Source organism: Charadrius vociferus, unplaced genomic scaffold (assembly GCF_000708025.1).
Source record: "Charadrius vociferus isolate BGI_N301 unplaced genomic scaffold, ASM70802v2 scaffold385, whole genome shotgun sequence".
Lineage (NCBI taxonomy): Eukaryota > Metazoa > Chordata > Aves > Charadriiformes > Charadriidae > Charadrius > Charadrius vociferus.
Genome location: NW_009648925.1, coordinates 6,424,327 through 6,452,186, shown reverse-complemented (window position 1 = coordinate 6,452,186; position 27,860 = coordinate 6,424,327). Strand labels below are relative to the sequence as shown.

The following is a 27,860-nucleotide window of genomic DNA, read 5'->3' as shown; positions in this document are numbered from 1 at the left end:
TGCATTCATCCCACACTCTACTTCACAAACCAAACTGAGTCCCTCAGGCATCCAACCCTGACCTTACCACAGCCAAACTGCCCTCTCGAGGTATTTCTCTATTGATTGATTAGAGAGAGGTGAGTGCTACCATATCTTATCTCCACAGCGATGAGTTTTTTCTTCTCCTAGCTCTTTTTCTCAGGGTTGAGGTCTGTCTGCTGTGCATCTGGGCACATAAGCCTGGCAGAGCATCCTTCATGGAGGTGAATCTCAATAGTTTTGGAGAAAAGGATCCCTACCTCTGCATGACCCAGCAATCTGCATGCAGGGTCTGGACTCAGCTCACCTGTCTGCTCAGAGGTGAAAGACTACATGCTGCACGTGGGGATAGCAACGATGACCGTATCCAAAATGCCAATAATCCCAAATTTACACCCACTGCTCTTTCCAGCAGGTGTGACACAAAGCATCAGGAAACAGGTATCACTTTTTGAGCGATACTGCTGCCAAAGAGTCTGACATCCCAGGCAGGATCCCAGACTACCTACGTGCTGCTCGTAATACCACCTTCCACAAACGTAGCTCTCTTTATAGTTCCAGCTGTGGGAGGGGACACAGGACTTCAGCAAAGAAATAATAATCAGGATGAACACTGCAGCTGTGCTCTGACACACAACCTCGGATGTTTGCTTAGCTAAGTGCTCTACTCTGATTAATGTTAGAAAAAATAGAAGCAGTATTTTGATCTTTTTGATAAAGGCTGCATACATATCATTTATTTTTCATTGTTTCTAATTGCATGCAGCACAGTTAATTGTCTCATAATTCCAAGGGGAAAAGGAGAGGTACCCTCTCCGACCCTAACATTTTTTTCTTACTTCAGTGGGTGTCTGACATGCAGATAATTACAGACAAAGTGCAGCAAAATGAAATTCCCAGGCACAAGGCAGAGGGATGCCTTCCAAACAGACTTAGAAGGAAAAACACCTTGTATGAATCGAAAGTACGTGGTCTCCAAATCTCTTCACAGAGGTCTCTCGGCAGAGCACTCATATAACTTGTTGTATCAGTCTTTGAAAGTTCATGTAAATTCTCTCAACAGATTATGAAACGGTTGTAACAAAAGCCGAACTATTTGAGTATTTCTTAGGAAGATAACTAAATAAGGTATTTCAGTGGGTGGGAGGAAGAGGAGTAGGCAGAACGAATGAAAGAAATGCAGAAAGATGCACAGAAAGAGGCCATAAAATATGTAATATACACATGAATAACTAATCTGGTATTTACTTTTTTAAAAATAATAAAAAAAAATCACAAAATATTAAGGGAAGATTCCTGCAAAATTATTTTCATTCAAAAAATACTGCAGTCTTTTGACTAGCTATGATCAGCATTAAAATAAAAATCAGTGTCTTCCTACAGCTACCACTGAAGATATCTACAAAAAAAATGAAATGGTGACATTTTAAAGATATCTATTCCACAACTCTGAAAACTGCATTGCTTATTAGATATTCTGTTATATTGCATGAAGTTCTTTTATATCGAATTTTATGACTCTGAGTTTTTACTAGTTATATGCCAGTGTCACAGAGAACTTTAGTAGCATAGCTCAACTGTGAGAAAGAAAAATATTCTAGAACTAATAAAAATCTTCACTTTTATGTTAATGCCTTGAAAACTCAATCAAGTTTCTCTTGAAGCTCAAACAGTACATTTTATGTGTTTTATTCTCTCACACATGGGAAAAAAAAGACTTGTGTAAGGATACATATTCTCATACAAGCAGACGTTGAAATAAAACCTATCAGAAAAACATTCTACCCTTCAGAGAATGTGTTAATGACAGGAAGAACACACCTATTATTGCAGTTTATTATTATTATTTCACAGTGGGAAATCAAGTTTTTGGTGAAAAGTCAACAGCTAAGAGGTTTCAGCTAAGAAAAGCAGAAAAGAGATTTGAAGACACTATGCAAGCCCTCATGGGAGCTAAAATTTGAGTGTCTTAAATTCTTGGTATTCTTTAAGTTGAACTTATTTCAGATTCCCTTTCTTACAAAGCACCACAATTCCTCTTCTCTTTACATGGCACATCATGGCAGCCTCTCAAATATGGTGTATTATGCCTCAGAGAGGAGCAAGAGAGCTTCATGTACCTGTACAACAATTTCCTGGAGGCACAGCCGTGGCACTACAAAACACAAATATTCCAGGGTTTGGACAAAACATTTGGAATTTTGCCTGAAGGGGGTTTGGGGATCACTTTTAATGTACGACAATTTTCAAATAAAAAGTTCTATTTTGTGATGGAAAGCATCTGCACTATGATGTGCACATACATAATTTTGTCTTTTAAACAAAAATAAAACCTTGTTAGATTCATCACTTTTGTATTTGTTCCCAGAGCTAGTTTTTACTCATGTGTATTTTAATTTAGCAGTTCATACACACTTAAAAAACAGATTATATTTGTTTTTCTGCAGCTGCTTCTCAGGTTAGCCAAAACCACTACTTCATTTCTCTTAGCAGGTTTCACATAGCACTCTGTGACTACTTTGACCGAGAATGCCTTTTGTACTAAGCTATGCTCCACTTCTCGGTATTGAGATCTACAGGTGGGTTCTGCCTGCAGGAAGGTGCAGGGGGAATATGATGCTCTTTGGCCAGGAATGTAAATTAAGTCCTGATTTCACAAAAATCAAAGCAGGTTTTATCCATTTCCTGAAAGGAGTCCTTTACATGTAGAAAATGGTACAAATAAATTAATAAACTTGGGAAATAGACCTTCTGCTTACCGGACTTGGCACTCAATTCGGCACAAATGCAGATGAAAATCTGAATGTTTTTCAGAGGGTGGAAAGCACCCTTAATGAACAGATGTTTCTCTGAGCTCTTTGCATAAAGGGTAGTATCAATTTGTACTTCCCACAAGCAAAACCAAAACAAACCAAATCCAATAATGCCCTTTAAATTAAATCACTGAAATATTTTTAGTTATGGGTATTAAATGCAGTTGGATGTCATCCATTTATCCATGTCTGAAGATTAATGTCTGTATCTACCCAAAGGATTTCCTCAATAAGCTATGAGGCATGTTACATATCAAACAAATGCTCTATGTATGGGGGAGGGGCGCGAAGGAAAAAAAGAAGAAAAAAATTTCGCTGCAAGTGCAGCAATGCTAAAGGTGATAGTGCAGCAACTGGATACTCTAAGATGTACCACAGGTAGTCTTACCTGTAAATGACAAATAACTATTTTGATGGTAACATTATGAGGCTATTTTTCTTCTTCCTGGCCACTAATAAAAACATGCTCAAGAAAATCTCACTCTATGGTATCCTAACAGCGTAAGCCATCATAAATTGGTAATCTCTAGGTAGCTGTTTCCATATTTTTTTCTAACCGACAGTAGAGCATTGGTGCTACTGAATATAATTTCTTCTCATATGATCCCATATTGGTACATTTTCTTCTTGTACATTAATGAAAACTCTGGTGGGGTCTGAGCCTCAGTATCTCAGATATTCAGTACAGATTTTCCTGAATACACTACATCTGGGGAGAAGAATGCTATCATCAGCAGATGTCAACGAACTGCATGAGGAATAGGCCAGTGAAAAAGGCTTCCATCAGAAAAAGTTTTGAGCCCTGTGCAAGACAGATCATTAATAATCGAAGGTAATACATTTTAATTGCCATCTCACTCACCAGCTGCATCCAAAAATGCTTTACTGGGTACAACAATGTAAAGTGACAATAAAGAAAAAAATAGCAGCAGAAGAGGACGTGCCTAATAGTTGAAGGCAAGATGCAGTGGCTATATTTTGCTGAATTAGAGAAGAGGTACAGAGAAAGAGTTCGGTAATGATAGTAATGAACTGATTCCTGCCACCTCAGGGGCCTGCTACAGCCAGCTCTCTGCAGGCAGCTTTTCTAGTTTGTTGACAAACGCAGTCATGAAGGCAGATATCCAAGACAGCTCTATACAGGCCAGCTCACCTCCGGCAGGGTTTATTTATGGGCTCACAGGCTCTGCGGAGTTGCCTGCACTGCTTCTGGGGAAACGGATTCAGTGCGGGATAGTGGCTGAGCAAACAAAACCTGTCACATCTGGGCTCGTCAGCGGCTGGGTTTCTCCTGCTCTCCTCAGCCCTTCCAGTTTTAGCATCCTGGCTCTGGCACAGCTTTGCACAAATATAGCTCGTACAAAGAGGGAGCTACCACGGGGCGTTGCTCCTCCTTCAACAAAGCTGGATATACTCAATGGAACCAAAGTAGGTCTGACAATAGTAATATCCCCTCTCCCCTTTTCTCCTCTCCTTCTTTTCACGTCCTGTGGTTTCCTTGTTCCTTGCAGCACCCCAAAGGCACGGTAAAGAGGGGAATGTATGTTACTTTGGAAATGGGAGGACTCAAAGGCTTAGTTCCCCAGTGAAGAAAGCTGTTCTAGAAGATAAAAGCAGAGGATATTCCTATAATTTGAATAATAAGACTGGAGAACAGAAATAAAAGATGGCCAATCTCTTGGTTAGAAACAACACTGTCCACCACACTCTGCTGAGATGCCTGAACTTCCTGTGCAAAATGACTTCCAGATATGCTGCTCTTTCTGTACAAAATAAAAAGTTGTAAAGTTCTCAAAATTCACAAGGTGCCCAGGTGAATGCAGTCAGCACGAAATAGGTTTGGTTGATGACTGGCTTCAAGCAAGTGTGTCCATTGGGAGTAGAAAATGGATTCCAGACAGAGAGACCAAAGTAGCAAATGGACTTCAGGACAGTCATGTGCCACCATGTCATAAAAGAGGTTCCTCCTTTTAAAATGAAAGGATTGCTGAGCAGCAAGACTTTTATTGCCAAGGCAAGAGAATTTTGCTTGAGATGAAAGACAACCTGGGAGAGGTATTTGAGGATCCAAAGGATCTCTAGAATGGACTGAAGATAACACAACCCTGTCTGCATTTCAGAAATGCTTTATTCTTTAGATCAGTTTAACACTTTTCCCCAATAAAGTCTGCATCAAGAACGCACCTTCTGTTTGAAACAGGGCATATCTTTCAAAAGGTAATTGCTTTGAAGGTAAGTGCTGGAAGCTACGGCAAATCTGTCTCATCTATATATAACTTGTTCCAGTAGTTAACTATTCTCAGTGTTGGGGAAGGGGGAGAGAGAGAAAGAAAACATTTTCTGGAGTAGATTTAGCTTCAGCTTGCAGCCACTGGATTTCTATGGATGTTCCCACCCACTAGCAAGAGCTTTCAACAGTCAGGAATCTCTCTTTCTTTGGAGGCATGCATAAACTACAGTCAAGTCACGTTTAACACCTTTCCAGATCCCTTGCTTGGGTCAGAGTGACAACTTGTGCCTCTGCTCCCTCAGCAGAGGTCTTTTCCCATTCTCCAGCAAATACCATGAAAATGCGCCACAATTCTGCAGTGACAGAATTAGCTGTCATCATACTGCAGAATTTGGAAGTAGCTGGATGGAAAAAGATACTTTTCACTAGAATGCCTTAATAAAAGGAAAGGTGAAAAATACAAAAGACTTCCCCACGTAGCATGCAGCTAACTATATTCCTGTTTATCTGGCCAGCATAATTCCAGGGAGACTAACTTGGTGTCATGCGAAGTAAGAGCCCAGAGACAGTAGCTGGCTCAGGTGTCTGCTCAGATATCATTTAAAAGTCAGCACGCCTAGAAGAGTATATTGTGTTCTGCCAAACACCTGGGTCAGGACTTTTTTCAGGTCTGTTTTCTGTTGTTTTCCCTTTTTTTTTTGCTGCTCTAAGAAAATAGCAGCATCTTCTGCACCCAAGACTTAGCTTAGGGAAACCAAATCAAAGCAAAATCCTAAGCCTGCCTCCTCTTCAGAACGACGCTCCAGCTATTCTGGTGAGTTCCCACCTCAGAGCTGCAGTGAGCAGCCTGATTTATCTAAAAGGAACAAAAATGATTTTCTGGTTTTCCACTCTGCAGCACCCATTTTATTTCATGCTAAGGCAAATAAATGCATCTACTGCTGTCTTGCTCCTTCCAGCATAATGTATAGCAGGTTAAAGTCACAGTTCAGATCTCAGCAGGTTTCAGATTCAAATGCTCATTATATATCAGGGGGTCAGTGTTCTGGCAGAGAAACACAAAAGTAATCTTAAAAAGGCATGAAATTTCTTATGTTTAGAAACTCTTTGTAAAGGTCACAGGCTTTTTAGCTTTTAGAAAGGCAACCTGCAATTTAGAATACCACCAAAGTCCAAATTTCAAATGGATTAAAAACCAAAACAAAACACCCGAACCCCCAAACCAACAAACAATAGGCAGTTTAGCTGAGGAAACTTCTATGCATATCCTGCTACTATAATGAAATTAGGAGAAACAAGTAGCTCTGTGAGCTGCCAAGCTAATGAAGCATGATTTCCAACATCTCTCTCCCGTGAGGGTTTTCCAAAATCTAATAAAAGTCTAAGCTTCCTTAACTTCCTTCTTGTGGGTTTTAATTGGCTTTTTCCCCTCAGCCTGGCATAATTTATCATAGAATCTGTAATTCCTAATACATTTGAGATTTCTCTTTCTCTGTTAAAGATGTTTGAAATGTGTCTGCTTGTTCAAAATCATTGGGTGTGTGGGGGAAATGGAGATAAACACCCACTCGCTTAGGTCTCATTTCCTTCGGAGACTCAGTTGAAACATTATAAAACTGCATTTAGCTTTCACCTGACATTGGATTGTACAATCTAGTGGTGCACTGTCCCGCAGTCTCAGACTACAACCCCAAAGGTCTGCCAGCGTAACACAGCCTGCTCTGCTTGAGTAGCAGCTCACCGAAAAGTGAAATGAGGATTATGAACCAGTAAAAACAAATGCTTTTGATGCTCATGTATAAACCTCACCAAAGTGCTTCTGTTAACCAAACATTAAAGAAAAGATAAATTAATATGCACAGCCAGGCCTTTCTATACAAATCACCTTCATAAATCAACATTTACATTAAGATCTTCCTGAAGAAATCCCCTTACAGCTATGATTTTTGAAAGTGAATAGTGACCCCAGGGATATAAAGGGTCCAAGGGAATAATCACACTGTCTGGAAATCAAGCATCCAGAAAAGCCAAAGACTTACAGTGACAAGTAATTTCTGATATTTTTGTTTGTTTGTTTCAAGACCCCTCACAGTTCCTTTCTATTCATTCTAAGTGAAGGTTTCACAGGGATAATTCGGACACTATTTCAAACACAGTAGCCTATTACAGCAAGACATTTCTTGTCTACTTCCATTATCCATAATTTCTGAACTACTAGAAGTAAAAATAACTTTTTTTTTAGAGAAAGGGCAGCAGCTCCCATCAGTGAGTGGTCCAGAAAGGAGAGAGGGTGAAACAGACTTTTCACATGTATTTTCACAGTGTTTCAAATTGTACATTCAAAAACACTCATCTGGCATTTCTGTCCCCTCCAACACAAGTATGGAATTAATTGGAAGGTTCACCAACCAGCTCTCAGCTGCTGGAGAGTCTCTGAAGGTGTAGAGAATGGGAGAAGGTTGTGAGGTGGCCTTCACAAATTCATGAAGCATCAAGGCACAACAAAGATCTGAACCTGAGGAAGGCTTTGAATGTTCATGCTGTAAGTTTAGAACTTCCTATGGAGACTGAACCAAAACCTACAGAAGCCAAAGTCTCTCCACTTACTTTAAAAAGCTTGGGACCCAATGTAAAAGGAAGTTAAGTCACATACAGTATATACTGTTTCATAAGAAAAATACAAGTCTTTTTAATAGTATAGCCTTCTTGTTCTTTAGCTATCTGTACCTAAATTTTGTGCCTATGCCTGAATTTTCTGCTCTGATGTATACCCATGCACCAACCTCCTACAGCCTTTATTCATGCAATGCTCCAATTAAATCAATGGAAACTTTTAAACAAATAAAACAACTGGATTTGGCATTCAACAACAAAGATTTTTTGAAGACAACCCATCCCAGCAACCTGCTTCAGCCAGATATCTTTTCTCTGCTTTAAAGAAAAAATTTAAGATGAAATCAGAAGTTCAAATTCTAGTTTGACTTTCATTCTCATTTGATCATACTCAAGCCATTCAAGCTTCTTCAGCTGTGAATCAGGAAAAGAGTTAAGTCTTTTTGCCCTACTTCTCATCCCCAGCTCTCACACAGACACTACTATACACGTTAAAATTATTACCATTCTTCTCTATCTGCGTCACAGTTGCAAAAATATCTCATATCCAGACAACTTTCTTCCAGTCCACATGCACACTGTTGAATGCCCGGAAGAGATCCTCCCCAGTAAAGATGCTTTTCATTGGCACGGCCAACCCACCAAGCAAATGGCATTCCATCTGGATGAAAGGGAAAGAGAGGAGGGGAAAAAAGAGAAAAGAGAAAAAGAGAGAGAGAGAGAGAGAAGTTGATAAGCAAATTGGATTCTCCTGAGAATGAAAAAAAGAGAATGGAGGTGGACATGTTAAATAATACTGAAAGAAAAGATGCGAACTACATACAAAGTAACAAACCATAAACTTTGCCCAAGTTCCATTTTATGGAATACATGTTGAGCTCTATGGTAATCCCATTTGGTTGGAGGAGCAGATATTTTCCCCACAGGGCTCACGTGCCAATCACCCATGAGAACCTTGGTTCATTTCAGCTCGTAAGACTTTTGATGTGCGAACCCAACACCACTGTCTGCACCAGCTGTGTCCAGTGTTTCTGTGTGATGCTAGAGGGGAGATCTGATCACTGAAGGAGTCTAAAAACAATTCTCCTGCCATGACTCACACCGCACAACTGTCTTGAACCGCCCAGTATTGGCCAAGGACCGCTTGCAGAGTCTACCTGTTATGAAGGAGACTCTAGCTCTTACATCAGGATTTTTACCTTAAGACTCACGTATAAAGAGCAAAAATCTTCAGAAATAACACACAAACTGACCTATTAGTATGGGCTTAATACAGTTACTCTCAAAACTAAGACCAAAACTTGTATTGTTTTCAAAGTAAGCAGGAGTAGCGATTTTAATGTGCTCTCCAAGGGCGGAATTTGCAAATGCAAAGCTCCGTAAGATATTAAAACATCCTAGATTAAGGATTCAGGTAGGAGATAAGTGGGGAAAAAGATTTCCCTACCTGGGAATTAATTTGTCTCCGTGAAGCTATTTTCTATCTACAGGAGCTCTAAAATCTATGTATTTATATAAACCAATATAGTTTTTGTTTAAATTTCATAATCTGTTATACATCGAGCATTAAATATTAATAGTCAGATACAGTAAGCAGATTCAGATGTAATGAAATCTACGGATTAACATTTTGCTAAGATTGACTTTGTCTTCCAGCTCAGATAACTTTTTCATTGACTTCTTAATCCTTAAATCAAGAAATGTAATCAGTTACACATACAGGTAGATGGCAAAATTTAGCAAAATTGACATATCAAGACTTTTTGATCAAAGGAGCTTGGAAAAACAAACTGCACTGCTAATGTAGAAAAATGTATCAATTTATTCTTCTGCTTTACTAACATTATTAGTAGGGAGTATTCATCATTATACAAAACAGAAAAGTCTAAAATATGAAATGCAATCAAGGTTAACTGTGGAGTGTAAGGGACTAATTAAAATGAGTTTTAGAATCACTTGGCAAAATGAATTTATATTTGTTTTCCTTCTAAGCTTAGACTGCTGAACTGTAAATTCATGAAAAAAGCAAAATAAAAATAGGAAGAGTAACTCCGTTCTCATGATACCAACAATTAAGACATGACAAGTTTGACCAATACCCAGTGGTACTCATTAGAAAACCAAAATTTAAGAACATCTAAGGATTCATCTTACAATAATGTGCCCGCTCATTTTTGGGTTCATATTATTGTCAACACATAGATGTTTTCTTTCTTTTCTCTTCATCTGATTTTCTTGAAGAAGTTGATTGCTGTGGCCAGTTGAATAGGTCTATACTATATTTCTGGGAAATTACTTGGTAAAGCTTGGAATAGTAATTTTAATTGAATAAAAGGGTGATTTGTCTAGGAGTTGAAATAGATATTATACAGAAGTGCTTAATCTAATTTTAAAAGTACCCATTCTGGAAAAAAAATATTTAAATAAAGATAAATCCTTCAAGCCATCAGTAAATAATGGTATTCATTAATCAAATTCAACCTATGTCAGATTCTTTGGGCAAAAATCATTACGTACTTAAACATAACAGTGAAATAAGCAATCCTTCACAGGAATTAAGAATGAGTAGCTTTCTGATGTCTTTTCCAGATCTGCTGTTATTTGTTTTATCGAGCAATACCAAGCAAACACATACACATTCAGATTTATGATATAGACTGGGGAAGTGTAGAAGCACTGCACTTTGAGTCATTTACAACTAAATTAAACACAGTGCTAAAAAATAGAGCATTCAACATTAGAAGGAACAATCTTAGATCGTCAAGGGAACAGTCTATAAAAAAATAGTGTCTCTTCAAAAATTCTATTTATTAGGCAGAGTTCTGCCACCCTTTACTCAAGATGAGTAAATTTTTCTCCCTAACTAGTCCCTTAGAAATCAATTGTAGTATTAAGGAAAATTATGCCCTGATTCTTCAAAACTCTTTCAATATGCTTAATTTTTAACACATGAGAAATCACAGAGGTATTCAGCAAAGCTCTTAAATCTAAAGTACTTTGACCAATGTCCAAAGTGTATAGGAATTACTGAAACATATATTGTATGTCATATACCTGTAATGCTGAAGTAATGCAGCATTTCACTAGCAATGCCAATCAATCTATCCCTGAGTTCTTTCTGGAAAGTTGACAGTGTTATACCTCGGAAGGTGCTTTGCATTGAGATTGAGTTTGGCCAGCAGGTGTTGATTAAGATTCTTTCCTCTAAGCCTACAGATTTGTTGCAGTATCTTCCCTTCTGTAATCATGGTATTATCATGTTTTCAAAGCGTTATCACTCCTCCACCACCTCAAAATGAATTGATTTCCTTTCTGTGGTGAAGCTACAGACTGCCAATGACATTAATTAAGGGGTTAAAATGGCCCCATAAACTAACGGTTACATATTCAGTAGAATTCCACTTTAAAATTTCTAAGTTATAAAGTCCATTTAATAAGAAGTGCTACTACTTCTTCATTCTGTGCTTACATTGTACCTAGTAACACATTATTTAGTCAAAAAAGGTTGTCAAAAGCCTACTGCACAAATAAAAGTATTATTTTCCATGCATTTTTATCTATTTAGAACTGAAAAAAACCCTGCTATAATAAATTTATTAACGTTGTCTTCGAACTCCGTACTATGGTTCTGAAGGAGAATATATGTGAAAAAAATCCCAAACCAAGCAAAGCAAACAAGCCCCAAGTGACCGAATTCACCAGTAAAAGTACTAGAGACCAGCCAGTTTTGTTCAAGTGATTTCTTCCTGTATTGCCAAAGCTGCTTTTGGAAGGTTTTAATTTTGATCACAAAATCCTCAAAAAAGGCAAAAAAAAATTATATTTCCTACAGAGGACAATAATCCTTTCTGCGATGATGCTGTCTGGAAGCCTCTACAAACAGCTGTGATATTTACAACACTGTTTGTACCATAATTTAATAGAGGATTGAATAAAGAACTGAGCAGGCAGACAGTATTTTGTATCAAGCCAAGTACCGCTACTTGTTCACACTGCCAGGCACGGGCTGCAGAAAGCAAGGTTGGCATAGGTCTTCTGAAAAGAAAGAATAAGGGGTCTCACCATCCATTAACCATCTGGATGTTTCCCTCTGCCTGTCCCCATAGGCTGGTTCCTTGTGGTCTACTCAATAGCTACTGCGTGTGTGTAGCTGAACAGCCAAGACAGACTTTGGAAACCCTGGCATATACAAAACTGAAACACGTGGACAAGAAGTCAAGTTTTCCTCCATCCTGCGATGCATGGAGAGTAAGCTTCTTTTGGATGTTAATTCTTCAATCGATCGCCAGTAGATCTCCAGTACCTGCTCTATCAGTGCACTTAACTGTTCATACACAATCTGTTTCAGCAGAAGCAAGGCTGGCACAGACTGTACAGTTTCTGAGCGCAGGGGCTGAGGACTACAAAAAGAACAGCAGTGAGACACATGGGGATTCTTTCCAATGATCCTTAGAAGGAGGTATGGCTTGAGATCAAATTCACCTGCAATGTGTACCTGGCTCTTCTAGTGACAAGAATGGCTGAAAACGTATTCGGTGTCCCTCTACTAGCTTACAAGAAAATGTCTGTCCTCTTAAATCTCCCTTGTACTGACAGTTCTCTCATTTTCTGTATTAGAGGCCACTGACATTGTGAGCAATACAAGTTATTTTTAAAGGTTTTAGGCTTGCTCATGTTTTAAATGGCAGAGAATTTTTTCAAAAATTATTTGTATAGGCACTCAGAAGCTAGAGGAGGGGGAGAAGTAGCATTTTCCAACAGCATTTAGGGCTAAATTACTATATATATGAATCCCAAACAGCTTCTGTGGGGTCAGTTTACCTTCATATAGGCAGAAAGCCTTGGCATTGCTTTTATGTTTATACAGCATGAGTTAAAACAAAGCTATGCATTTTTAACAGTACTACACTTGGAATATTTGTCAAGATTTGTATGCATCACTTGCCAGGTGGTTCTTCTTGCTGCAACAAACAAAAATCTAAAGATAAACCCATGTTAAACTCCTGTGCTGTACAAACCTAAATTCTGACCCATTCATTACATACCCCTGACACAGGTAAGGCTTTTGTGGCATCCAAGTTACTGAAATGGGTCAGTTAAAGGTCTTTTCAACCACTAGGGCAAGTCAATTTACTTGTATCTGTCTGTTGAAACATTGAAACCATATTGTTTTGAAACAACATTCTCTTGCCCGTTTTCATGTTTGTTTTTTTTTTTCTCCAAAATCAAACTGAGTTAAGCAGAATTTGTTGAATCGTACATCTATAGATCTTACTGATGAAAACGTATATTAATTTGCATCTATGCTGTTCTCTCTTAAAAGGAAAGATTCACATACCAAGAGATAGTGAAAACTGGGAAAATACTGATTGTAGAATTACATAAAGCAATCAAAGCCACTTTTTTGCTACTGCACTCAAAAACTTAAAATATGTGTTTGCACTACCCACTTCAACAATATCAAATCCTTCAAATGGCCCACCTGATATATCGAACATTATGTGAAACAGGCAGTTAGCAGATTTTTGTGGTGTATATATGTGCATATGCACACACATATGTATATGAGGCAATTTCAACCTGAATAACTGAATCCAGAGGTAAATCCAAAGTACAAATTATGATCTCAGCTAATCCATTTTAAAAGGACTCTTGAAAAAACAGAGAAAGGGGTTAGAGAGTGAGAACAAGGGAAAATTGTGACTCAGTATTTTTGTAAGAGTTTACAAAGGTCTTGTTTTCCTATGCTTGATTTCTTTTTCCATTGCAACATTTTTCTAGCTATTTTTATGAGAAGTTTAAAAATTAAATTGAAGTAAAACCAATTTCTTCCCCTTTGGCCTTTTCAACAACAAAAAAAAATACACTTTTGATAAATCAAATAAAAAGTGTTTATAATAATCCTGGACAAAATTATGGACAAATAGGAGAAATATTCTGTATTTAGTGGATAACACAAAATTAATATATTCTTAGAGGCTGTTTGTTCAGTGAAGAGGTTTGTGGTACTAATGACTTGGAATCTGTATTGGTTTAAATGACAGCTCACACCTCTGGGAGAATACGTTAATAACACAAAGCGGGGTGAACTCAGGCTGTGCTGCATTAACCAGTATGTGCTACCCATTCTTTGAAGTCGATGCTGAGATTTAACAATGAAAAAAGTTACTCTTTGGTTTACAGCCCCCCATGAGGGTCTCATGGCTCTGCCCCAGCCAGAGGGAAGCAACACCCACCCTCCAAGGTGGCGAGGCTCTCTGCACTTCAAAAACAAACCCCTATTTTTAACTCAAGATCAGATTATCTTGGAAAAAATGAACATACATATGGATCAGGGAAAAAGTAAGAATCCCCAATGACATGGTTCCTTTGAACATTATTCACTGAGTGAGCCACCAAGTCATCCAGTTGTTTTTGTACTTTACTACTCTTCTTCCATGTGCACACACACCTCTTACATCTGGCCCTTCTCCTTTCGGTACAGCCATAATAACCATCTAACATTTCTTCCCTTTTACCCAAAACCTTCCCCATGCCTGTTGTAGAATTCAGCTCTATTGTCCTTCTTTCTTAAAACTGTAATCCACATACCACCACCCTAATTTTCAGAGATGACAAACATGACTGCATTGGAAATCATGGCTGGTCAAACACTGCAGCAAGACAGGCACTATTCTGTACTGAGTACAAACGCTGCTGCCCAGTGTTATTAAGGTTCGCACTGAACTTGATTTCAATTTCTGGTCAGATCCTGTAACCCTTATTAGGAGCAACTATCTGAAAATGAAGTAGTCCTGCTAATGCAGTGCACCTATTCCCTGGGCAAATATTACTTAGTCACAAAGTCTGTCCCTCATTTTAAAATTATTTTGGTAAGTGTTATTAGGAAAAGGGGAAAGAAAGGCAGTATTTTGCTGACATTTTCTTTCTCATTATTCAGCTTTGTTGCCAAGGTGCACTGCTTTCATACAGAGTCCCAGTCTGAAGTAATTGCTTAAAAACAAAAAAAACAGTGCTGTTGAACATCTTTGTTGGTGACATGGATGTTGGGATGGAGTGCACCCTCAGCAAGTCTGCCAATGACAACAAGCTGGGTGGAGAAGACGACACACCGGAGGAAAGGGATGACATCCAGAGGGACACAGACAGGCTTGAGAAGTGGGCCTGTGCAAACCTCATGAAGTTCAACAAGGCCAAGTGCAAGGTCCTACATCTGGGCCGGGGCAATCCCGTGAATAAATACAGGCTGGGCAGAGAATGGACTGAGAGCAGCCCTGAGGAGAACAACTTGGTGGTGTTGGTTGAAAGAAACTCAACATGAGCAGACAACGTGCACTCGCAACCCAGAACGTCAACCATACCCTGGGCCACATCAAAAGAAGTGTGGCCAGCAGGCTGAGGGAGGCAATTCTGCCCCTCTACTCCACTCTCGTGAGACCCCACCTGGAGTACTGCATCCAGCTCTGGAGCCCTCAACATAAGAAGGACATGGACCTGCTGGAGAGGGTCCAGAGGAGGGCCACGAGGATGATCCGAGGGCTGGAGCACCTATCCTATGAAGACAGGCTGAGAGAGTTGGGTTGTTCAGCCTGGAGAAGAGAAGACTCTGGGGAGACCTTATAGAGGCCTTCCAGTATCTGAAGGGCGCCTACAAGAAAGCTGGAGAGGAACTTTTTACAAGGGCATGTCATAGTACGAGGCATAATGGCTTCAAACTGGAAGAGGGTAGATTTAGAATAGACATTAGGAAAAAAATTTTCACTCTGAGGGTGGTGAGGCACTGGAACAAATTGCCCAGGGAAGTTGTGGAGGCCCCATCCCTGGAAGTGTTCAAGGCCAGGTTGGATGGGGCTTTGAGCAACCTGGTCTAGTGGGAGGTGTCCCTGCCCATGGCAGAGGGGTTGGAACTAAATTATCTTGAAGCTCCCTTCCAACCTAAACCATTCTATGATTCTATGAAAAAAAGAAAAGAAAAAACATGCAGCAGCATTCATCTGCATCTCTTTCTCTTAAGCAGAGGAACTGTATCTCCCTCTGGAGCACCTGCTACCATGGTGTGTTCTGTTCTTCCTGGAATTGTTAAGATATTCTCACAGATGCGAATGGGCTGAAAGAAGGTAAATGACCATGGACCTTTGCTTTTTCTAGATTTAACAGGAGGCTAATGAGCAGAACTGCTGAGCTTCAATGACGGAGTTTTGCCATCGCACACTAACAGAGCTCCAGTAAAAGTAAAATCATCATTAACCCTTTGAGAGACAGATTTGAGGATGGGCATAAGGATTTCAGACCCAAACACTTTTTTATATGCTGAGGAAGACTGAATCTACATCCAAACTAAAATTTTATGCCTGACGAACGTCTCCACTGAAGAACAAACAAAGCTGAAAATATTGTAAGTACTTGCATTCTCCTCTGCCAGCTCAGGCTGGGTTGTTTTCTCAATAAATTTCTGGCCAAGTGACAAGTTTCCTGAAAGATGCAAGTGGGACTCCAGCCAGCAACAGAAACTATGAGAACAGCTGAAGGCATGCAGGTTAGGAAGAAAAAGCAACAACAACAACAAATCAACCCAAAAAACCAAAAATGCAGAGAAGATTACAGCTTTTAGGGACAAATGACCAACCAAAGAAAATAGCAGCTTTGAATCCCCAGCAGTTTTGCTGAAGGTGGACTGGATATCCCACCCTGCTGAAGCAAAAAAATTATCTTATTTCCTTTATCTCCTGCATTTCAGCTTAGCTTCACTTCAAATCTGTCCCTCTTGCTTTCAACTCCTTTTCTTCTTCCTCATTCCCCTTTTCCTTTCCCATTTACTCTGTTGAGCCTAATTCCTCCAGGTAAATTCGGATAAACAAGCCCTGCATTGCCTTAACAGAGAGCCCTATGACATTGATGCATGTCTTACCACATCCTTACTTTGTGCTGGGACCAGAAACCCATCAGTGGTCTGGACTCAGTTGCAAGTGAACAATGACCACGGACAAGCCACAGTGGGATCCAGAATGACCCTGCCTGGGTCAGAGGAGCAGGTCCTGCTCAGCATGTGTCTGGACTTTTTTCCCTATGTCATAGGTAGAGCCCGTAAGAATAATGGCAATAAGATGATGCCATCATTTGTTGCCCTCACACTGCTCCTACGTGTTCATTCTCATCCTCTTTCACTGGTAACATCTCACCCGTTTCCACTGGAAGGCCACCTCCTGTGGTGGCTCAATACAGTGCCCAGGACAATGGTCTTTCATCCTTAATCAGTTCCTCTGCATAAGTATAAAAATAGTTAGTGAGAGTAAATAGTATCAAGTGTTGAATTAATAGATTAATAAACAGAAGATAAACCAGATCAAGTCATTCCAATTCTTGTGAAAACGCCATGGGGTACTGAGGGATCATATGTGATTAAGACTTGGGGTTCTCTGTATCTGCAGCAGACCAATGCTTCTCGGTGGCTCTCTGGGGCTTGAGGAAGGCAACAGGAGTGACATTTGCAGCCACCCTGTATGCATCCAGTAACACAGCCCAGTCTCTCAATGTCCTACTGAAGTCTCACACACGTTACCTTACCAGCTTACGGGTTGAGGTAGCCTGGTTCATATATCAGACGATCACCATCTACCACATGGACTGGAGGAAAGCATGGAAGATGAGTGAGTTTATACATTTAGACAGATCATATGCTCTTCGTCAGAACTTTCATTTTGAAGTGTTTTATAATGGATGTGAAAGGGCTACAGGCTAAGGAGAGACTACTGAACTAATGCACCTTATAAACTACTGTAAGGTGAAAGAAGTAGTTTATCACAGCATTAAATGCTATTTAAGTTTTCATAGAGGAAAGCCATTTCAGAGCCTTGAAATAACATTGCAGAGGACAGAGGGGAATAGTTGAAGCTATTCTATGAATGGCTTCATGAAGACTATGAATGGTGCATCAAACCGTAAACCAATCATTTCACCACAAGAAAACTTAGTATTCAACTATTATTCATGGAAATATTGAAGTGAGACAACAACTTTTACAGAACAGTATAAACTACATTACAAGCAACTGTCCCAGGAAAGACTGTCAGAAAGAAACACTTTGCAGCTCATTCATTCACTATTATTTTCCAGGGATAAAAAGGGCCAGATCCAGCAACTGGTATAAACGCATATGGCTCCAGCAAAATCAGGGTAGTCGTGCTGATTTGCACTTATTGAGCATCAGGCTGCTCACAGGAGGACAGAACGGTTGAGTCTGGAGGGGACCTCTGGACACCGTCTAGTCCAGCCCCCTGCTTCAAGCTGTTCCGAAACAGATTCGGGTTCTAAGAATTCCTTTGACAAACTCTGCGGCTGTCACTGGGACAGGTAAAAGCACCATCTCCAGGTGTGCAGCAACTGAAATAAAGGCCTGAAGGATCTAATTTAAAAGAGGGTAAAAAAGGAACATTAATTATATATTTGATCCATTTATTCTTGAAAGATCCATCGCGACATCTCAAGCTCTTGGGATAGGGCATGGATGAAGAGTAAGAGAGGGACCCTACCTACAGCACTTTGCATCTCATGCACTCAATGTGGTGCAACGGCGGAGCTGTACAGCAAAGCCCCCAGCTTTGCGCAACTCCCAGCCTCAGGCACTCTCACCTGCCTACCAGCCTCAGCCCTTCATCAAGAGAGTCCACAAAACCCCACGTCTACAGCCTGGCATAACGGTAGTCTGGAAGCCAGGGCATAACTCTGAGCAGGTTGTTCAAATTTATGGACACAAGTCAATTGGAGTAAAGTTGAGTGAAGTTAGTACAAGGTTTAATCCAAATCTTGCAGGAACCTGTGGAAAGTTTGCATTTTGTTGTGGGCATGATCCAGCAATTTGATAGACTAGAAAAAGAAAATAGATAAAATAGGGACTTTTGGACATTTAATAAGAGACTGGATAAGTTACAGAAAAATATGCCGTGGAAAGCAATCTTTGCTTGGTCCTTTGGGAGGAACTACATACACTAATAATGGTTCTTCTCCCCCCACTGTATTTTGAATAGTGTCTGAATAAAAATGGAATTACCTTACTCGACAGAACTGCTTCCTGTATATGCAGTTTTAACTACTAGCATTAATAGTGAGAAAAATGTCCTTATCATTACTTTTTTTTCCCCCTTCTGGTCACATTGCACCCACAGTCACTAGTGACTGGACTGTCTTCTGATTTGATGACCCTCCACAAAAGACAGATTAATTTTGTTCCCATTGTAGTTGCGATGACAGCTTCTAGGAATAATAAAAGCTAGATTTGGATATAGAGAATCTTTATTAGTAATATTGATTCACGAAGCAACGAGAACACACCTTGTCTTTCAGCTCCCAGGTTAATACAGCAAGGCTGACAGTTAGAGAATAACATCTATTTACACGGAGTGAATCTGATCAGAAAGACATTGGGACAATGTCATTTCCACAGAGTGCCTTTTTGAAGTGCAACCAGTAACTGGTTTCTGTAAGTGTCTGATAATAACTACTGACTTTCATGGCTTAGATTGATCTTAAAGAAATCAGAAAATATCATCAGTAAATATGCTGAATTTTTGACTGGAATAAAAATAGAAAAACAGTCTTAATAGAACATAAATTAGAAAAGGTAATAACATATAGTTAATCACTTTGAAGCTGCAATCCCTAATTAAATAAGTGAGGGGATTTTATTAAAACTGATAATAGCACTCACATATATTGTTGGGATGATGCTTCTGTTTTGGAAAGAATCATTCGGGAAATGAGATGTGAACATCTCAAGTTCCCTGTAAAATTAATTGTGCAAATGAGCATCTTCAGTAAGAGGGAAATCCAGTATCATTCCCCATGCAGCTTTATATAAAAAAAGCCAGAAGGTGGTTTGTTTTGGGTTTTTGTTTGTTTGGTTGGTTTGGTTTTGTATGTTTGGGGTTTTTTTGAAAGGCAAAAAAGCAGTATATTTAAATTTATGTGAAACAGCTGAAAAAGTCCCTGTGCAGAGCATGCGATATATTTGTTGTACTCTAAAAAACAAGCATTGCAAACAACCAAAAAATGAAACCAACATCCAGAAAAGAGTTTACAGAATAATCCAGGCACGTTTATGAATCTTATACTAATTATGAGCCAACAAGGCAGCTTGGACAAGCAGAATAAAACCCATGCTCTGAGCCTCTCCTCCTACTCTTCTGTCACATCCCTGCTGAATTGATATCTCACAGGGCCAGTTGAACTGGATTGTTTATTTTTTGTTCCCAAAACGTGTGAGTTGGCAAAAGACAACACTCAGTTGTACTTACTATGATCATAACAGCACTCATCTAGACATTCAGCACAGCAGTGGAGAAAGTCTAGTTTTAAGCGCTTTATCAAAAAAACTCATCAAACTGCATCCCAGTATCTCCAAGAGGCTACAAGCATTGCTGCAACTCATTAAACTTCTTTATAGTTCTTTATAGTCCAATGTGTTACAACACATTACAGAGCAATGGTAAATAAATAACTACTGATTTGACACAGCTTTCAACTGCTGAGCAATTCTGCTTTCCTCAATGTTACAATTAATGTCAGCAGTTAATGCCTTAAGTGGTGGAATTGGAAACTTGACTACAATAAACAAATGCAGTCAAGTTTCAACTTAAGGATATACCCAAACTGCAGCATGGCATCGGTTCAGCCATCCCCATCTCAGGCTGCAATTACAGTTCTGTTGGTCAGAGCAGCAGGGGCATCATTTGTCATCCTAAGGAAGGCTGGAGTGCTGTGAAATTGGGCACTTTGGAAAAATGCAGCTGTAGCAGAACATATGTACAAGTAAGACCATGAAATGAACTGGCTCCAATCCAGCACGTAAAGAGAAAAACAAGAGAATATAAATGAAAAAATTCATAGAATACCGTACTCAGAAGATGCCCCTATTGATATATCCTGACCAGCTTTAAAGGTCAGGAAGACAACAATCTGTCTTCTCTGTGGAACAGCTTAATCAATTTGCAGCTCTTTTTTCTTCAGCCTCTTAGCAATGAGTTCACATCTTTCAAATAGGTCTTCTATTTAGCTTTTGCTATTTAATTGGTCTCAGGTTCCTGTGTATCTCTCTATACAACTGTAGCAAACAGAAGGATCTATATATGGGTATGTGTATAGATTCATGTACAGACGGTACTGGACAGAATATGAACATCTCAGCTACGCTCTGTAGCTCTACTGTCACTAACAGAGATTATTATTCAGCTCAAGAGACAGTTTTCTGCTCCTGGAGCAGAGGGAAGAACTTGGCTGTAGCTTTACCACTGCAGTGAATACTGGAATGGGCAGATGCTGCAGAAGAATGACAACCATGCAGCCATGAGAAACCACCAGTCCTTCCTCTTTTTCCAAACGCTGAACAGAACCGCGTAGAGACACAGACTCCTTCCCCCACCACACATGGACACGCACACTGCAACGTGGGACTGGGCACTTCAGCGACTCTAGGAAATATATCGGCAAGTGTCCGGTGTCAAAGAATCAGCCACAAAGCTTAACAGTTTTCAGAGACATGACTTCCTGCCCTCTGGTCAAAATCAGGGCATCTTATCCCAATCCAGCAGATGACCTGGCCTAATTCATTAATTTGCAGGCAGTACTGGAGCACACCTCTTGACTCTTGAGAGAACTCCATCTGCCACATCACTTGTGCCGATCACACAGGTTGCAATGAGCATATCAAATACTTTTTTTCATTTTCTTTCTTCTTATGGAATATACAGTCGACAAGGTTACAGTCCCTATTTTCAGAGCAGTTAATCTTGCGTCCATTTCATCTAATTTTCAGCACTTAACCTAGATGGCTGCTTCTATGTGCCTTCTGCAAGAGAAAGAACCACCATTGCAGCCATTCAATCAAACCACAAGCTTCATGAATTAAGAATCAAGATCTTTATGAGGAATGTAACTTTCTACCACAGGACTTTTGTCACAGCTCAGACAAACACTTCTTGTGGGCTGCATCAAGGCTGTGAATCAAAATCTCTGAAGACCATCACATTCATCACCATCTTTCCTTCCAAAAGTAAGGCTTCTTAATTGAATGTACCTTCCTCAAGACAGGTACAACCTGCCACAAATCCTGCCTACTACTGGTTTGGAGAGATGTAGTCATCTCCCTCATGTAGCAATGCTTGGGTGGAAACAATACAACTGAGGCAGGTACATCACTTCAAGACTGGCGTAGGAGTTTGGCAAGGTATACATTAATATGTATCGTTAGAGTTCTCCAACAGCTATGCAAAAAGTAACTGGGCTCAATCACTTCATTTAACTGTCTACAACCATTTTTAGAATCATAAATCAAGTTCATTAGGTTAGAAACCTTTAAGATCACTGAGTTCAACTGTTAACCTCACACTGCCAAGTCCACCACTAAGCCACGTCCCTCAGCACTATATCTAAACATCTTTTAAATCCCTCCAGGGGTGGTGACTCTACCACTTCCCCGGGCAGCCTGTTCCAACGCTTGACAACCCTTTCTGTGAAGAAGGGGTGCTTGCTTGATTTTGAAGACACAGAGCCCCAGGGGGCCAGGGGTCAGAAGAAATGAAGTCATGGACAAGATCAGATCCAAGACTTGTATTTTAGAGCCAGTCCCAGATCAGAAAAAATGGGAATCCCAAAGGGGCAAACTACTTTTAAAAATATATGAGAGCCCCTTGCTCCAACCTCTTCTCTCTATACATATGCCTGCATGCGTACGTACACCTCTATAATGGAAGCTTTTCACTCAGATTTCCATTAAGGAATTAATAAATATAAGTTACAAATTTATGACTGTAATACATTCCTAAGGATTATGCTTTTTCTCACATCTGAAGAGCAGAACAAATGCAAAGGCAAACATTACCCTGATGTATGCTTCATTACAGAAGACTGCAGAAACAATCAGCAATATGCAAGCTCTTGTAAAGAAAATTGACAAATTTTCCCCCCTCCCCTCATCTCAGTACTGCTTTTTTTTTTTTCTCCCCTCACCCTCAGACAAATGACATTCAGCAGAGTTGACACTGTGCTGAGTATTTTCTTCCACTCACGTGCAACTGGTCAAGATAAGGTGCAGATGCCCATGCCCCGAGATTCAGGTAAGAGGCAGCTGTATTATGCTGTAAATTCAGAGACACAGAAAACTGCTGTGCATAAGGAAACAATCCCATAATACAGGAAGAAATGTATTTGTCTGAATTTGGCTTTCTTTTCTCTCCACATTGTGAGTAAAGGTTTTAACTGTACAGCTTTACTTTTAAATAAAATTCATAAACGACTCCCAAACAGCTGGCCTACTTCACACTACTATGTAAACATCTGTTCACATCATGCATGCAAATAAGTACATCAGCTAGCAAGTCTCTCAGGCTCAGATTAGTCTTTATCAAGTCCTCCCAGAAACCACTGGGGTGGAGGCCAACAACTGTGTGAAGGGGGAGAAAAGGGAATTCTTAAGCTTTTTTTTGATAATTGATTCTTGGAGAAAAGATGGATGATGGAGAATACCAAAAAACCCTCAACTCTCATGTTTTCAATTTTTCACTATGTTTGCTTTAATGGAAGTTTTCTTTCCTGTCTCTTTGTGGCGGTTTCCTACTTCATCACGTATTTTAGCAGCTTGTTATATAAACGGACAATGTGTCAAATTTTTATTCCCCTTTATTCAAACCATCTTTTGAAAGTGCCAGGGATCCCAGGCCTGCTCCTGCTGCACTAAATGGGATTCTTGACATTGTCATTAATGGAAACAGCATTAGGCTGGCTGTACACCTCATTAGATACGCGATTCTATAGCACCCTCTAAAATTCTGCTGAACTCTCCCTTTCAAGCAAATAAAGCAGGTAAACTCAAAGGCCATGAAATGTCACTATTACATTCAAACACTTAAACTGAGATACCTGATGAATTAGCCATCTTCTTGCCAGGCATCTTAGAAAACTGCAGCCCCCGAGGGATTTCCCCTGGCCGTTACCACTTATTGCAAAGTCAAAGAGAGAAAGCTAAGGTTATTGTTTTGCCTGTGGAATCAAAATATGCTGAGAGAGCATGTTATTCCCCAGACTTACAGGTTTATTGTGTTTCTAATTCACACCTAAGGTCACCATATGTCAAGTGAGTATGCATTCTGCTACCATGGCTACTGTCATCATTTTAAATCTAATGCTAAACAGTCCTTGACTGGAACAATACTGTCTTAGAAACAGTGTAATTTAGTGCTTACGCAGAACACTAGTCTTCCGATTAAAGATGGAAAATTAAATGTTCTGGTTCCACCTTTGGGTTTGTCAGACTCTCCAAAATCATACAAGTTACTCAATCACTCTGGACCTTGTTCTCCACACAAGAAAGCCAAAGAACTAAAAGCTCTGACTAACCAGAATAAACAAAGCTTGTACAGCAACAACTGTGTCTTCTCTATTGAGAAAGGTTAATAAATGAATCAATCTTTGAACAAATTTCGTTCAGCATTTAAAACTACAAGATGAGGTTTGAAATCAGTTTCTTGTGGCCTGATATGACTCTGCCACGATGACGACACTTCCTCTGCATAATGCATTAATGTGAGTTTGACCACACAATTGTCATTTCTTGTCATTTAAGTAGCCTTACAGTTAAGCAGCCATAATTGTCCTTTGGGTGTTATCTTAAATACATTAAAAAAGAAATTGAATGCTTTCACCACATTATAGCTGGGACATTTTTTCAAAGCTAATTTCTATGTCTGTGAATTATTCATAATACACTTCAAACAGGCTCTTCTGGATAAGGTAATTGACCTTGTCTGCATGAAGAACCTACTACCTTGCCTTGGGATAATTAAATCTATGATGCGGTCCATTATTTAAAGGTAATGTCTTTTCATTAGGTTAGGCAATATATTATCACTCAACTAGCCACCTAATTCTGCATTTAGCGCATTCAAGTTTTCACTGTTTTGTCATGGGTTACACTCATCATAGCAATATCTCACATTAAGAAGCACGGCATAACAGTAAGACAGCATTCTCTTGATAAATGGAAACAGGACTTTGAGGACTAAAATTTCGAGATTTACCTCTGTATTTGCAACATCAATTAGCTGTGCTTGTTTGTTCTGTGGGTGAAAGCAATAAAGTGTGTCTATTCAGTAAAAAACGGTGTCATGTCAAAACTCAGGTACAACTAACGTACTATGTGGCAGTAGCTATAAAAATCCATATACTGTTCAGTGGAAAAAGTTATGTGCTGTTGAAAGGTACGCTAAAACACATGTATTGAACCATGATCTAAACTAGCTCAGGTACTTCTAGAGAGTTTTATTTTGCTGTATAGAGAAACCCTTGGTTGGCCTGCCATCCAAGGATGCAATTAGCAATGCTGGCTGTTGCCCAGGCTAGCTCTGAACCACTTCAGCCCTCCCTGTAACAGATTTCTAGGACTTAATTCCCAGCTACATATTCCTTCAAAAGAAGTTGCTCAGTGAAGACCAAAGTAACTGATATTTCTTTTGCATATGCACAGAGTGAAAACTTCTGAGAGAGAGAGCGCTAAACAGTTGAGCACCCAACTCTCTCCTGTGCTCCAACTACTCTGAACCACTTTAGCAGAATAAAGGAGCTTTGAATCTATTTTAGTCTGTCACTGACATAGTCCTCCTGCATGGGTAAACTCTTGAGTGACACAGTGATCTGAAGAAGCTTCTGCATCAGTCCCTTTCCTGGCTCTGAAAAATGGCCAGAAAAGGTATTCTAATTTATATTGCACCACTCCAGTAACCAGGCTTAAAGATGCTTCTACACCGTCCTCTACTTAAGTTGTACAGAGTATACCTGTCTATTATATTATAGGAATACAGTATTGGCTTTTTCAATTAATTAATGCTGAAGTGTCTAGACTCTGTTTGCAAATACTGCATTAACAAGCTATGGATGAGCTTGTTAGCTTCTCGACATATCTGAATTTTTACAATGTTTTTGTGTTATGTAGTTTCTTTTACACTAACGGGGAATTTAATGAAGGATGCAATAACTAAGGAGTTAATCCACCATCTTACTTGCCTAAATCAGTATAAATATACTGAATCTAATGGAACTGATCCTGCATATCTTGAGCTTTGTATTTTTTCAGTTGAATCATTCGATATTGTAGCTTCTCTCAAGCTGCCCATTAATAGAATGTTCTGATTATGTTAGCTATTCAAAGCTTTTTAATCATGTTATACAAACACAGTTCAGCCTATGAATTGTTTATCTTGATTAGATATTGTTTGAGTGTTCATTTAAAATTATGAAGCATTGTTTTAGAGCAGAAATAAAGACAAGGGCATCAAAAAGACTTCAAGGTGTTAGAATCAACATTTACTCTGCAGACCTTTGGCTGAATTCCTATTTGCATGAATATTCAGGAACAATCTGTTCATGCCTCAGGAACATTTCTGCAAACACAAAAATCTCAGTATTGTTGTCCAGAATAATATAAAAAAGGATTATGAAAATTATCAAAGTGAAATTGAAAAGAAATTCCAGCAGGATAGGAAAGAAATAGCTGCCATTTATCATCTTCCATCAGCTAAAACAAACTAGCCAAGGAAAGTATTGTTCTAAGCAAGATTATCTGCAACTGGCCTGCCTGCTAAATCATATTTCATAACAGTTGACTGCTTTCCATTGTGTAATCACAGTTGTGCACTATACATTGATAGCTCCTGTCACTATAATACAATTATGTTTACCCATTAGCTTCTGCTTTTGTGCCACAACCCAGCAACTACAATATTACAATGGTTCTAATGGTCTGTTTCACTTTGTTCATTTACCTATTAATTTTGGCAATGGCATATTTCACGGAACACAAATTTCATCCTCTGAAAACATGACAACCTGTAGTACAATATGGTCAGACAGATTCTGGAGCTTTGTACAGAAGTAAAATGAATTGTCCAGGGTGGCATTTTGGAAAGAACATACCTCCCTCTGGAGGCATCAGTTGTATCTAAGGTGATTACTTCAGCAGTAATAGGATGTAATTATTCACTCAATAAAATTCTGCCTCTATTAAGTAGGTACTTCTAATGGTCTGTGGATTGACTGGTGGCCCTAACCTGGCTCACAGAGGCAGTAAACAAAATACAACACTGGATCTCTTTGTCTGAATCCAGAACATAAGTGCGCACTGGGAAGGAAGTGACCTAGAAAGCTGGCACTGCTTTGAACCTGGAGGCTCTGAGAAACAGGACTTCAAAACAGAACCCTGAAAAACACTCATTGCCAGGTGGACTCTCTCCAGTTCAGTGATAGATGATAAAATGGCAAAACAAACTGACCAAACTGACTTCTCGCAGCCAGAGAAAAAGTCAAAGGCAGCCGAAACAGTACTTCAGAAGAAGATAACTTGTCCTAGATTCCCACCCTCTGCTGTAATGTTAGTGTTCAGTCATGAAGATCTCTCTGAGGAACAGCCCTTAATTTCTGCCACATGCCAAAACGTTTTCATCTGGATAAAATCTGAGAGCTTGAAATAATGGTGACAATGGGCGATACACAAATGCTAATGTACAGAAAGCCTTTAGCAAAACCAAGGGTAATGAACACTAACTTGTCTTGCACCACGCCTGACAATGATCCACCTATCCCAAGAAGTTAATTCCAGTCAACCTTCACTCTTCTTTTTCTCTTAACCTATCTGCACGTAACTACATAAATATGCAAACACATATTTTCCCCAAAAGAGAATAGTCTCTATATATCAATAGATAATTTTATGGATTGTATTGACCATTTGAATCAGCATTTAAATGAAAACTTAGTATTTAAAATAAACATACCATGTGATTGATGTTGCTTTTTCTACAGAACCACTTTTCAGATCTCTGCTCATCCCATCATAGGCTTGGATTCATCAGTAAACCAAACCTGTCAGACCTGAATTAGGTTCAGTAATACAAAATTGAGAAAAAGAACAGCCAGGAATCATTATCATCTTTTCTTTCTTATCAACAAGTGCCACTACCAACATTTTGATGGCATTGAATGAGACAGCCTGAACAAAAAGAATAGAAAATGGCTACTGATTGCAGACTGAGCTACCAGGAGCACTTTTCATGTGCTAGTATTGTTAACATATTGGAATCACTACATGTTGTAAATTAGACATGTCATTTTAAACTTTTTTGGCAAACCAGAAATATAGGGAA

General features: G+C 39.4%; 1 protein-coding gene across 1 annotated transcript in view; it reads right to left on the bottom strand.

Moving 5' to 3' along the window:
- The window catches only part of CNTNAP5 (contactin associated protein-like 5), a 223,281-nt gene that overhangs the window by 50,130 nt on the left and 145,291 nt on the right, over window positions 1-27,860 (bottom strand). Inside the window, exon 15 of the mRNA XM_009887328.1 lies at window positions 8,182-8,338. Within this exon, the coding sequence (XP_009885630.1) occupies window positions 8,182-8,338 (157 nt within the window). The remainder of the gene's footprint in view (window positions 1-8,181; window positions 8,339-27,860) is intronic.